The sequence below is a fragment of the Gymnoscopelus microlampas genome (genome assembly GCF_963454915.1).
Source record: "Gymnoscopelus microlampas genome assembly, chromosome: 8".
Taxonomy (NCBI): domain Eukaryota; kingdom Metazoa; phylum Chordata; class Actinopteri; order Myctophiformes; family Myctophidae; genus Gymnoscopelus; species Gymnoscopelus microlampas.
This window is the reverse complement of record NC_139945.1, coordinates 8,109,263-8,123,186: the sequence shown is the minus strand read 5'-3', so window position 1 is coordinate 8,123,186 and position 13,924 is coordinate 8,109,263. Positions and strand designations below refer to the sequence as shown.

The 13,924-nt window shown below is 40.9% G+C and overlaps 2 protein-coding genes across 2 annotated transcripts in view; one reads left to right on the top strand and one right to left on the bottom strand.

Annotated features, from left to right (window-relative positions):
- inppl1a (inositol polyphosphate phosphatase-like 1a) overlaps nucleotides 1–13,924 on the top strand; it is a 73,379-nt gene that overhangs the window by 761 nt on the left and 58,694 nt on the right. The gene's annotated exons all lie outside the window — the stretch shown is intronic.
- On the bottom strand, nucleotides 2,017–2,568 carry LOC311051096 (gamma-crystallin M2-like; the record flags this gene model as incomplete). The annotated part of the gene is made up of 1 exon (XM_084065490.1): nucleotides 2,017–2,568. One exon carries the CDS (start codon nucleotides 2,566–2,568, stop codon nucleotides 2,017–2,019), a length of 552 nt encoding a protein of 183 aa, XP_083921616.1.

The window sequence follows — 13,924 nt, the reverse complement described above, 5'->3', positions numbered from 1 at the left end:
TCCATTCTACCACTCTCTTTCACTTTCAAATACAAATAAACATAAAACAATATATCATATAAAAAATACAAGAAGAAAGTAATGGACAAATCATGGCCCCCTCACGCATTAGAATGTCCTTCTTCTAATACGTGAGGGGGGGCCCCGTGATTTTTCCATGACTTTTTAAATACATTTTTTATATATATTTTTTAAAGTTTATTTTATTTGAAAGTTTAATTGATACACACTGAAGATTTGTACTGTTTGTTGTGTTGTTGTTGTTGTTGTATCTGATCAAAATCTGGTGTAATTATGCCTTTAAATAAAAAATAAAAGAAAACACTGATCCTGGTTACATTTACACACAAAAAGCTTCAGTCGTGCGAAATGAGTTTGTTTACTTTCTCCTGGGTGGGGTGGGGGGGGGGGGGAGACAGGGGGGCCCATAGGCAGCATGGCATACTACTTGAAGGCTGTGTGTCCCCTCCCTTTGCCTTTCTTTCTCGTCAGATGTGGGCGCTGTTAGTGGCGTTTTAATACAGCATATTGCTACAATCAGTCTGCGGTTGTAGTCAGTAGAGACATCAAATTAAATGGTGCTCCATGTCAGTATAAACGTCCACGGCCTGTTGTTGGAGCCGGACTGAGGTTTTTGTCCAAGGCGTAGCTGCTACAACTCTTATAACTCCATCCAGTTATGAAGGCGTGCAGTAGTGACTGAGGATTGCAGCCATAATGTTGTACACAGATGACATGTTGTCATATAGCCTACATATCTTGAATGTGTCAATGTGTTATAAGTTATTATTTTTTGGGTTGAAACAGAAAGTCTTTTGTTAAAAAGTTAAAGCTCTATATTCTGATAATAATATTTATTCATTTACATGTCTCTCCAGCTCTTTAACAGAAAAACACTTTTTCAGGTGGGACACCAATTTCATACAATCAGGAGAGAGAACCCATTTATCAGCTTCAATTTGGTGGTGCTCCAGTTCCACTTCTGCTAATTCTTTGTTTCATCACTTTACAGTTTATCCTGTATCCTGTATGAGTTGTCTATCTTGATTGGATGAAACTGGTATCCCTGAAAATGTATCTTCTGTTTACTTAAGAGCTGGAGAGACAGGGAGAACCCTGTTACTGAACAACACTCTATAGCAATGATTACTACTATCAACATATAGTAGAGCTTACACTTATTGTCTCCGCCAGGCCGAAGGCGTGGCCGGAACTATGTTTTCGTACATCTGTCCGTCCGTCTCTGAGCAGCTAATCTCCGGCACTGTTGGACCGATTGCCATGAAACTGTGCATACATACTCCTTGGAGGCCAAGTAAAAACCTCTTCCCCAAATGTCTCACATCAGCCTGTTATAGCGCCACCAGGCGGCATTTTGTTTTTATATTACTACTGATGTTGTCCAAACATCAACAACATGTTGCATATTGCGTTATTATACATGATGCATATTGCATCGCTTGGTTCCCGTATTGCTGCTTGCGGCTGTATTTATTATAATTATTATAATTATTATATCAGTTTTAATTAACCACTTAAAACCTGTGCCTATATACTTCGTTGACCGGTGTTCCCCCAGGGGTCTGGATTGGGTCCCCTCCCTTTTCCCTCGGCACCAAACCTCTTCGGTCAAACTAGCCGATGTACAAGCTTTTAACACGTTGTGAGCTTGTAGATCGGCTGTTTTGACAGAATATTTGCCTGTATGACATGCCCAGAATAGGGGTGCTAGGGGTCATGTGGTTTTTGAAGTAAGTGTGTGTGTGTGTGTGTGTGTGTGTGTGTGTGTGTGTGTGTGTATAAATATATGTATGTGTGTGTATATATGTGTTTGACTGAGTGTATATATATATATAATATATATATATATATATATATATATATATATATATATATATATATATATATATATATATATATATATATATATATAAAATAAATGCATCACAATCTGTTTTTTTTTTGTTCTACATTGAAACAACTTTATTTAGATGCGTTAATTTCCTGATATTTAAACTAGTAGAAGGAATCCATGATGCGCCTCATGCTCATGAACCTCATGCCGCTGTCGTAGCCCATGTTCTGGAAGTTCCTGTACTCGCCGGGCCTCATGTACATCTGCCTGCCTCTGTAGTTGGCCTGCTCGTACATCAGCCAGTGGCCGTCCATCACGTTGCAGGACATGCAGTTGTTCATCTGGTAGCGGTCCATGATGCTCTCGCAGTCGTCCATCATCTCGTGCATCTGTCCACCGTAGTTCTCCCTCTCGTAGATCCTCATCCTGTAGTTGCCCCTGTGCATGGGGATCATACGGCAGGACCTGATGGAGTCCCTCATGCCCATCATGCTCTGGTAGTCGGAGTACTCGCCCCTCCTCATGAAGTACTGGTTGCCCATGTAGTTGGTGCGGTCGTACACCATGAAGCAGCCCCTCTCCACCCTGCAGGACTGGCACCTGTTCATGTGGGAGGACATGTCAGAGCAGTCGCTCATGCACTCGTAGGAGCGGCCCTGGAAGTTCTTCTCCTCGTAGAAGGTGATCTTGCTCATGTTCATGCCGGAAGACATCTTTGTGTGGGAGTTGTTTCAGCTGCTGTTGCTGCTGCTGCTGCTGCTACTGTTGCTGCTGCTGTGGCTGTGGGTGAACTGACTTCCTACCTGGCTGAAGCCTTCCTTTTGTACAGTACCTGACCGGCAGAGGCTGCTTTGTGTCCCTGGCAGCTCTCCTGACACAGCAACACTCCATAGAAGAGCATAGAAGAGCTGAGCCGAGGTTGTTCTGTGTTTCCACCCCAAAAAACCTGGGAAAGGCCTTTTCTCTGACGGCACAAAGCCTGTACAATTACGACAATACAGAAGAGGCTGAAAGGGTTAACAATGACTAGGGGCCAGGGGTCGACAATGACCTAGCTGAAAGACAGTTCTCTGTCTCCCTAGGGGATCTTTTATCAGATCCAGTTGAGACAGAGTATGTAAGTAAGGAAGCATTTTAGGACCCATTCTCTTCTCATTGTCTCCGCCAGATCAAAGGCTACGTGCAGTTGCTCTCTCAACTCGATCAACTAGGTGCCAGACAAGCTAATACACAACAAATCGTTGATCTCTGTATGCTAGCTGTGGGTGTGAAAGAAGCAGATTCAAGTGCTGCTATGATTGACTGACCAGGGATCAGATTACTGCAGCGCAATATATGGGGGAACAAAGTTGTTCCCCTGTGTAACGCATCCTCCGTTTAGCTTGTTAACTTCCGTCTTTCTTAATCTGCATTGAAATGACTCATACGGCACTGTTAATCAACATTTCCAACACCACAATGCCTTGGTTAGACTCATTGATGTTGTAGTTTATTTAACAGCAGTGTGTGTGTGTAAACGTTTTCTGTCCATTTGGGGTGGAAAAAAGGGAGGTTGGATCAGGATGGGGTTTCAACAAGCTACGTTAGCCTGTAGTTCTGCCTTTGTTTACATCTATCAAATGGGCTATTTTGCATAATCTTCTCAGCCATGTAACATCGCAATTCAACTTTTTTGTACTCTTCTATCATGGTGTATTAGTCAGCACAGTGGATTCATGTTTAAATCAATCTGGAATGTGTAAAAGTGTGGCCAGTTAAATACTGCTTAAGGTAAAGCAGACAGCAGTCAGACTTGGGTCAAACTTTTAATTCTTAAGACCCCTAGAGCGTTGGTTCTCAAAGTGGGGTCCGGGGACCCCCAGGGGTACTTGAGGGGGTTCCAGGGGGTCCCCAGCTAAATGATGGACAGGAACAAAATGGGCCCTTATGGGTCTGTAACTCTGAGAGTGAACAAATGGAACCAAATGGACCCTAACGGGTCCATTTGGTTCCATTTGTACACTCTCAGAGTTAAATTAACATTGATTTTACAATATGAATTGGGGTCCCTGAGGTATAAATGCCATTAAATGGGGGTCCGTAGCCTAATGCATGTCAAACTGGGGGTCCTTGAAATTAAAATGGTTGAGAATCACTGCTATAGAGCCGTAAAAAAAATCTTCTCTTATGGGGGTCCCTGCAGCATATCTTTTAAAATGGGGGTCCGCGGGCTAATAAGTGTCAATTTGGGGGTCCTTGACATGAAAAAGTTTGAGAACCACTGCCCTAGAGCATAAACATTAGTTGACATGTACACACCTTAGAGCAGGGGTGGGCAACATTGATGATGTAGACTAGAGGGCCACTATATTCCCACACTCACTCCAGAGGGCCACGTTGCATATACTGTCGGGCAGACACCTCTTATCTCCGTATTTTTCCATACTTCGTCATTCTATGTCACACAAAGTGTGATTTTTTTTAAAAAACTGGAATTATGAAAAGTAACATTTTTATTAGATTTCAAATACATTTAGTTATACTTATGTTCTAAGTGTATCTTTATGAACTTAAATACATTGGACATAAAAATGACAGAATTTTAATACTAGTCAATAAGCTACTAATATAGACTGAAGTAATTAAAGCGGGTCATGTTTGCATGTTTGGAATTGTAAACAGCTGAAATCAATAATATATCAGTATTCCGATATTAACCTGCGGGCCGCATTAAGTGAAGGTGGGGGCCGCATGTGGCCCCCGGGCCGCCAGTTGCCCATGTATGCCTTAGAGCGTAAATATATTAAGCAGTTTTGTTATGTTTTGACACTTATCCAGGTCCTGTTATAGTAAGAAAATGTAGTCCAGTCTACTTTATTTTGTCCCGCACGCGGACATGGTAACAAAATATTCATGCGCGCAGCCTTTCAGACTGTGTGTGTGTGTGTGTGTGTGTGTGTGTGTGTGTGTGTACACACACACAGAGAGATACCGTCACCGTCCACAGAAGATGTTCTTCTGTGCGTTGGGTTCTTCTGTGCCGTCCTCTGTTGTTGCATTGCGTTTGTCATTAAATATGTAGCCATGTGCATGACCAGTGACCACAATAATTGTAATGATAGTATAGCCTTATATTGTTGGCTACTAGATGTAGATGTGAGGGCCGCATAGCAGGCCGAACCTCTAGTTTGGTTACATTTGTATACTCTCTGGAGCTACACCAAAACTGACAGTGAACGTCATGACGTCACCGGCGACCCCCCCCCCCCCCCCCCCCACTAATGTCCCCTCACTATTTCCCTCATGCCGGCGTGCTTGCCCACGGTCCTACACATGGTCCCCTCCTTTTTTTCTCCTTTTTTTTTCGTACCTCTCCATCAAATCGCTATGCCCAAAATAGCTGTTCTCTACAAGCTGACAACACATCACAACACATCTGGTGAACTTGTAGATCGGCTATTTTCTCGGAATATTTGCTGAATATAAAATGAATATAGTGAAAGTGGTTAAAGCGTCACTATGTCTTTTATTAATGAATAAGGGTGTAATTTTTTCCAATCTGTATGGTAGAGTATGTTAATACTATATAACTTATACAACTGGGGTGGTTGTATTTTGTCTCCCTGCTCTTCTATTGAGACATTTAGATTGTGTCAAAGGTCATGTCTCACCTAGACGCAAGATCTGACACAAAATTAGACCTGATGGTTAAGATTACATTTATCTTCTAAGCTAGCAGGCAGGCTCTATTAGCTCAATGGTAAAAATGTCAGCACTTGCACAGGAAACTGGGTTCAAATCCGGGGTCGAAGAGGAAAGGTACATAGTGCAGCTTTAAGAAACAATGATATTGATATGAGAACAACCTCTAAACTGGCAGCAATGTACATTTTACATCCTATATCGGTTGTTCTCAACCTTTTTTGACTAGCATACTTCAAACAATCCTTAAGGATCACCACCTCCCCACAACAATATGTACTTGTATATATAAGAAGGCATAACACAATGATTTACATTTTTTTAATTATCTTAAAGCTGGATATATTCTTATGCATCAGTGTCGCACGGAAAATAGCTGACTTACAGTCTCATTTTCTTTTTTATTAAGAACCTTTTTAAACAGTTTCCCGTGGACCAATAATGGCCCTTGGACCACTGGTTGAGAAACCGTGTCCTAATGAACAGCAACAATGCGCATACCTCCACGTCCACACATCAGCTGTTTCCTGATACTGTCCCACCTACAACCTCTCTCCCTTCCTGTCCACTCTCACCCTGTCCACTTTCTCTTCTTTCAAAAAGTTATGTCTTGCTCTTCATGAGCGAATGTCTTAAGTTGTCACAACTTAACCCATTCAATCCGGGAACGCATCTGGGTCATTTTAGATGTCTTTGGCACGCGGTGCCGCACTATGAGCTTGTATATATGCTATTTTTCAATAGCCATAGAAATCAAAAAAAGGTTTTAGCTGCCGATAATGTACGTTTCAACATAACATAAGCAAGGTATGATGAATGTTGTGCAGGTCATTGTTGAGAAATAAACCCCTTCAGGGTGATAAAGACCCCTCCACTTCACGTTGGTTGCAATCACCCTGTTGGGGTTTATTTCTCACCATTTATTAACCCGCTTATTACATGCCTACTTATTAAAGCAATTAATAAATTGGCACAAAATGCAATGAAACGATAGTATTGAAGTAACTGCTTACGGTAAAGAAAGATATAATCTATTAGATTATGCCATGTGCTTCCACCAGCGCAACAGGTCAGCTCGCAAAACTCCGGTAGGAAGCGGTGGTCAAATATGAACCAAAATGATGTCACTGCATTGCCTATTTCTCAACATCAAATGTTTTCAAAAACATTATTTATTGTAGCTGTAAAATGACAGTGTGTTTGTCTACATGGCTGCACTGTTGAATATGGCAACAACAAAGCACCAGATTGATTGATTGATTAGTCGATTCAGGTGCGTCGGTCAGTCATTGTTGAAGAATAACAGAACTCTGAATTCAGTAATTGACCAATCAGAATCAAGCATTCAACCAAGCCATGTGATAGCATATCTAGGCCTGTCACAATTATAACATAATCGTCTAATTGCAATTATTTGAGATAATCGCAATTATTTTTCCATAATCGTCATCATCGTTTCCATGTTTAAAAATGTTCACACATTTTCAAATATTTAAAAAGCAGAAATAGCAGATCTACAAGCTTACAACGCGTCACAAAGTGACGCGTTGTAAGCTTGTAGATCAGCTATTTCTGTTATTTTGACATGTATATATGTCAATAGTTTCTTTGTATATATTTCAGTTATTTGTCCTATCTGCCCTGTGCAATATTGGATTACGAAGCATAAAAGGCCTCATATGTTCCAATATTCAGTGCCAAAAACACACAATTAAATTGTTAATCGCAATTATTTGAGTGGCAATTAATCGTCAACTTAAATTTGTAATTGTGACAGCCCTAAGCATATCAGCCAAGACTACGACGAACGCTGTGTCAGCAAAGTTCACAGAATCATCAATGGTCACACGATCACCCCAACCACGGCCTGTTTCAGAATGATGTCACATGGGAAGTGGCTACAGAGCCACAAGGCCACGGGCAGCCGACTCAGAAAGATCTTTTTCCCATGGACAGTCAGACACAAAAACACGCTAGCCAGTGGCGTGCACAGACATTTTGAGGGGCAGGTGCTCAAGTAAAAAAAAAAAAGGGCACCGCGCGCGGCGCGCGGAACCGCCGGCTGCCTTAGTAGTGTGAGATTTATAGAAGAAAATTGCAACGCACATTTTGGGGAATTGTTAATATATTAGAAGCTTTTAATCCAGAATTGATCGATGTCACCATGGCCTACATACTGTAAACCAGGGGTCTTCAACGTTTTCAGGCCAAGGACCCCCTAGCTGAGAGAGAGAGATGAAGCAGGGACCCCTCTATATTGTATAAAATTGTGTTTAAGATTATACTTTTTTTTGTTTACTTGGTCTGCTCTTTTTTCCCTCTACTCCTATACCTCTTTGCCAAAAATAGCCGATCTACAATATCTGCTATTTTTGGCTAAAGTTCTCCTCAGAAAAGGGATGCTAGGTTTCGAGTGGTTATGGTAAAAAGAAAAATCATATCGCATAAAGATTTGGCGGACCCCCTGTAGTAACTCTGAGGACTCTTTTTCTTTTTTTCAAAAGGGCACTTCTGGTCAAGAGGGCAAAGGGCAGGTGCTCTAGCACCACCTAGAGCATTGGTTCTCAAAGTGGGGTACGGGGACCCCCAGGGGTACTTGAGGCAGTTCCAGGGGGTCCCCAGCTAAATGATGGATAGGAACCAAATGCACCCTTATGGTTCTGTAACTCTGAGAGTGTACAAATGGAACCAAATGGACCCTAACGGGTCCATTTGGTTCCATTTGCACACTCTCAGAGTTAAATTAACATTGATTTTATAATATAAATTCGGGCCCCAGGTATAAATGCCATAAAATGGGGGTCCGTAGCCTAATACATGTCAAACTGGGGGTACTTGACATTAAAATGGTTGAGAATCACTGCTATAAAGCCGTATAAACCTTCTCTTATTGGGGTCCCTGGTTTATCTTTTCAAATGGGGGTCCGCGGGCTAATAAGTGTCAATTTGGGGGTCCTTGACATGAAAAAGTTTGAGAACCACTGACCTAGAGTCTATCTGTGCACGTCCCTGATGCTAGCCAAAGTAAAGCTTTGAGATTCTGAAGTTTGATTAGATACCAAATACACCTTCAAGGTTTCTTTTATTGTTACATCTTGTGTACGTCGAGTACATACGAGTACAATTGTTTTGTTCTGGTTCCTCATATATTTTAGCATCAATGGAAAAAAAGAATTATGCCTAATAGTCCTTACAAGATGAACAACACCTCCAAGTACACGGTCGCTTATGGTTCCATTCAATCTTATCTATTCAATCACCCCTGTCTGTTTCCCTATGTCCTGTCCTATCAGATATCTGAAAGGAAACGAGAATTATTTAACATTTTAGTTGTTTCAGTGAAAACAGTTTTTTTTGTGATGTGAACAAGAACAGTTTTTTGTATTCATCTTTCTACATTCTACATGTCTCCTAAATCCCAACAGTTTTCTGAAAAACGTATGTTTCTATATCAGTGGTGCTCAATCTTTTTCATGTCAAGGACCCCCAAAATGATATGTATTTGGCCGCGGACCCCCATCAAAATATGTTGTTCCAGGGACCCCCCAGAAACATCGATTTGAGTTAAAAATGTTCGCTTTAAAAAATATATATATTCAAAGATTTGCACACATTTTCACGATTTTTCAAAAATAGCAGATCTACAAGCTCATAGCGTGGCACTCGGTGCCGCGCTATGAGCTTGTATATCTGCTATTTTTGAATAGCCCAAAGTGTAAAATAATGCTTTTTAGCTCAAATCTAAAAATGACACAGTTCCAGGTCTTAATGGGTTAAACAGTATGTCACACTATGCTGTCTACAAGTGTCATTTGCTTTTACTCACAGATTCTATACACTTTATTACTCACAGATTATATACAACTACAGGCTAACATACACTACAAGCTTAGGGGCGGCAGTGGCTCAGGCCGGGGTAGAGTGGCCGGGTAGAGTGAACTGGACCCCTCCTTAAGGGCCCCTGGGCCTGGGGGTCCCCGGATCCCCGGTTGTACTGTACGCCCATGTACTGTAATCACAATGTCCTCAGTGTGATTCCACAAATTATTCATCACTAAACATCATCGTTTTCCCAAACTGCAGAAATGCAATGGTTGCCAATCATCTTTATCCCAGACAACAAACTGAACCACTTTTAAAGTTCTCATTAAACTCGTTAAAAACGGGTCCAAAACAAACAATTGTGCTGGTCCTAGCCTAACCTAGGGCTTTCATGACTAGAGATTTTTACTGGTCGACTAATTTGACCCAGTGGTACTTAAAAAAAAAAAAAAAGAATCTGAAAAAACTTTTTGACATTGTTTTGATGCCATTACTATTATTATTATACTCCTGCCTTTACTTTCATGCCATTTTAAGGGAAGTGCTTCTGTCACAGCAGCACAGCAGCGTCTCCAAAGATCCTCAAAAGGGGGTTATTGCCCAATAATAGACTATTATTGGGAATACTTTTGACCCCCTTTTGATAAAAAATAAAGGCAGGAGTATAATAATAATAGTAAGGGGCCATTATTATGGCACTAAAACAATGAAAAAACTATTCGACTAGTACAAACAAGGTCGACTAGTGGTTATACTAGTCAACTAGTCGACTAGTTGGTGAAAGCCCTAGCCTAAACCACACCAAGAGATTGCCTTAATGTTTTTTTGGGGGGGGAAACTCAGACATGCTGTCTCTTGTCTGTGCAGACATACAATACGACACGCTTGACGCTTCCCTTTTTGCAGTAGTTCAGACTGAGGCTCCAGTGTTTTTTAGGAAGTGTGTTTCAGAATAGACTGGTGATGATGGTAGGTTTACTGAAGCATGGCAGTGGAAACCCTGTAGGAGTTTGGCCGGGAGGCTTTGAGCCTGATTTATATTGAATCGTACGTTGGTGTTGTTGCACGCTCATAATGCGTCGCATCCCGTGCAGTGGTGGAAAGTAACTAAGTACATTTACTTAAGTACTGTACTTAAGTACAATTTTGAGGTATTTGTACTTTACTTGAGTATTTCCAATTTCCAATACTTTTACTTCTACTCCACTACATCTCAGAGGCAAATATTGTACTTTTACTCCACTACAATTATTTGAAAACTTTAGTTACTAGTTACTTTTCAGATATAAATTATTATATTATAAAACATACATTAACCACTTTAGCCCTATTTTATACATAGGCTATTTGAAAATAGCAGATCTACAAGCTCACAACGCGTCGCATCGCGACGCGTTGTGAGCTTTTACTTTTACTTTTACTTTTGGTACTTTAAGTACATTTTGATGCTAATACTTTTGTACTTTTACTCAAGTAATTTTTTAATTCTGGACTTTTACTTGTAACATAGTATTTTTATATTGCAGTATTGGTACTTTTACTTAAGTAAAGAATTTGAGTACTTTTCCCACCAATGCATCCCGTGACACATGGCCACGCTGTCGTCGGTGTGTTATTATCGCCGTGCGACACCGTCGTAATGACGGCTCATAAATTAGGCATTTAGTGTCTCGTTTTCACATTCTTTGCTGTGCAGGTTTTGGCTAGAGAGTGTGTGCACTGTGCACGTGTCCGTGCGTGTGCATGTATGAGCACGTGCACATTCCAAATTTAAAGGTATCCATTGGCTTTCTGGCAAATAAGCATTTCACTGTACAATTAGTCTACTGTGAGCGTTTTACTGCACACTTTGTGTGACAAGAAGATTGGTAGCATGCTCCTCCCTGTGTGTGTGTGTGTGTGTGTTGACGAGGCCAGTTGGTAGTGGCGTAGACTTTGTTTTTAGAACGGAGGGTAAAATGTAGATGTTTGTCTTAACCTTTACTGTGTGTGTGTGTGTGTGTGTGTGTGTGTGTGTGTGTGTGTGTGTGTGTGTGTGTGTGTGTGTGTGTGTGTGTGTGTGTGTGTGTGTGTGTGTGTGTGTGTGTGTGTGGGACAAATGCAAAGAAATTGACTTGCTTTCAATATTTTCTAGCCGGAAGATGTTAGTGTTAACCGATTAAGACCTGGAACTGTGTCATTTTTAGATTTGAGCTAAAAAGCATTATTTTACACTTTGGGCTATCCAAAAATAGCAGATATACAAGCTCATAGCGCGGCACCGAGTGCCGCGCTACGAGCTTGTAGATCTGCTATTTTTGAAATTTCGTGAAAATGTGTGCAAATCCTTGAATATATACATTTTTTTAAAGCGAACATTTTTTAACTCAAATCTTTGCTTCTGGGGGTCCCTGGAACAACATATTTTGATGGGGGTCTGTGGCCAAATACACATAATTTTGGGGGTCCTTGACATGAAAAAGATTGAGCACCACTGATATAGAAACATACGTTTTTCAGAAAACTGTTGGGATTTAGGAGACCAGATGTAGAATCGGCTTCAGGTCTTAAAGGGTTAAGAGTGTGGCACGTCTAAACACGTAGAGCTGCCACAGGTTCAGCCTGCTCTGTGTGTGTGTGTGTGTGAGAGAGAAAAAAACGTGCTATGTGTACCCTTAGGTGTTTACGCTTTTATAATTAATTCCCTGTAGGTCTAAAATACTAATAATATAATTTGGACTCAAATACAGTATTTTATGTGTGTGTGTGTGTGTGTGAGTGACTGTGTGTGCGCGTGCAAGGGGAGTGGTAGTCAGAACGCGAATTAAAAATCTTGGCTCATTTTAAAATCTAATTACAGGTAAGAGTACTCACAAATGCATATCAACATATCGTCTCTGTCAGGGGGAAACCTCATATGTCCAAAACATTCAAATTCAAAAGTATCAAACATAGCAGATCTACAAGCTCAAAGCGCGCCGTTTCGAGCCGCGTTTCCAGCTTGTAGATCTGCTACTTTTTATGCTTTTGTGTGACGACGTAGTGTGATCAAGTAGGGCGTTTAATTTATGAAAAAAACTCGAAAAGTTTAAATATGGAGATAAGGGGTTTCTGCCCCGACAGCAAAAATATAATGTAACCCATATGCCCTCTTGTCCCTTAGCTTTGAAATAGCTCTTATTGACTTGTATTTAAAATTTGACGGGGATCTTGTGATTGCATTCACTTAACAATGTGTTAGTGTCTGTGATCTGCACTGATAATTATCACACACAGGAAACGTTGAACCCATTAAGACCGGGGACGCATCTGTGTCATTCTAAGATTTCTTTGGCTATTCAAAAATAGCAGATCTACAAGCTCGTAGCGCGGCACCGAGTGCCGCGCTACGAGCTTGTAGATCTGCTATTTTTGTAAAATCGTGAAAACTTTGAATATATATATATATTTTTTTAAAGCGTTAGGATTTAGAAAACATTTTTTTTAATCGGCCTCAGGTCTTAATGGGTTAAATGAATATGCACGACGCATGCAGAGAGTTTATAACAGCCGGTGTTGTTAAACAGTGACTGTACAGCGGCCGGGCACTAGGAATTGAACTACAGTAGCAACATTTAAAATAATTATTTACCCCCAAATGACTTATTTTATCAGTGACCTTGTTTTTCTCCTATTACTTCATGGTGAATGATGAATCCAAAAAACAGTGAAATGACTTGACTAAAAAACAGCAAAACTATAGCAAAAATCAGTTTGTAAACTTGCACAACTCTCACAGTATAAACTATGAGTCCTCTGTCTATCCAGTCCATGTCCTCAGTACTTCAAAAAGTGTGTGTGTGTGTAGGTGTGTGGGGGGGGCACTGTGCTCATTTTGGTTCTTGTACTTTCCAACGGAGAACAGAAGGGAGGAGATGGTACTCTAAACAGACATGGGACAGAGGAAGTGTGTACCTTCACCACACACCACTGTTTACAACACAATCTCTATCTCAAACACACACACGCGCACACACACACACACACACACACACACACACACACACACACACACACACACACACACACACACACACACAGATTGGTACACAGTTTGAATTTGACTCATGATTAAACTCGCGTTGATCTCTCTCTGTCTCTCTCTCTCTCTCTGTCTGTCTCTCTGTCTCTCTCTCTCTCTCTCTGTCTCTCTGTCTCTCTCTCTCTCTCTCTCTGTCTCTCTGTCTCTCTCTCTCTCTCTCTCTCTCCTGTCCCATTGAGACCTGGAACTGTGTCATTTTTAGATTTGAGCTAAAAAGCATTATTTTACACTTTGGGGTATTCAAAAATAGCAGATATACAAGCTCATAGCGCGGCACCGAGTGCCGCGCTATGAGCTTGTAGATCTGCTATTTTTGAAAAATCTTGAAAATGTGTGCAAATCTTTGAATATATATATTTTTAAAGCAATCATTTTTAACTCAAATCTTTGCTTCTGGGGGTCCCTGGAACAAAATATTTTGATGGGGGTCCGCGGCCAAATACATATAATTTTGGGGGTCCTTGACATGAAAAAGATTGAGCACCACTGATATAGAAACATAGGTT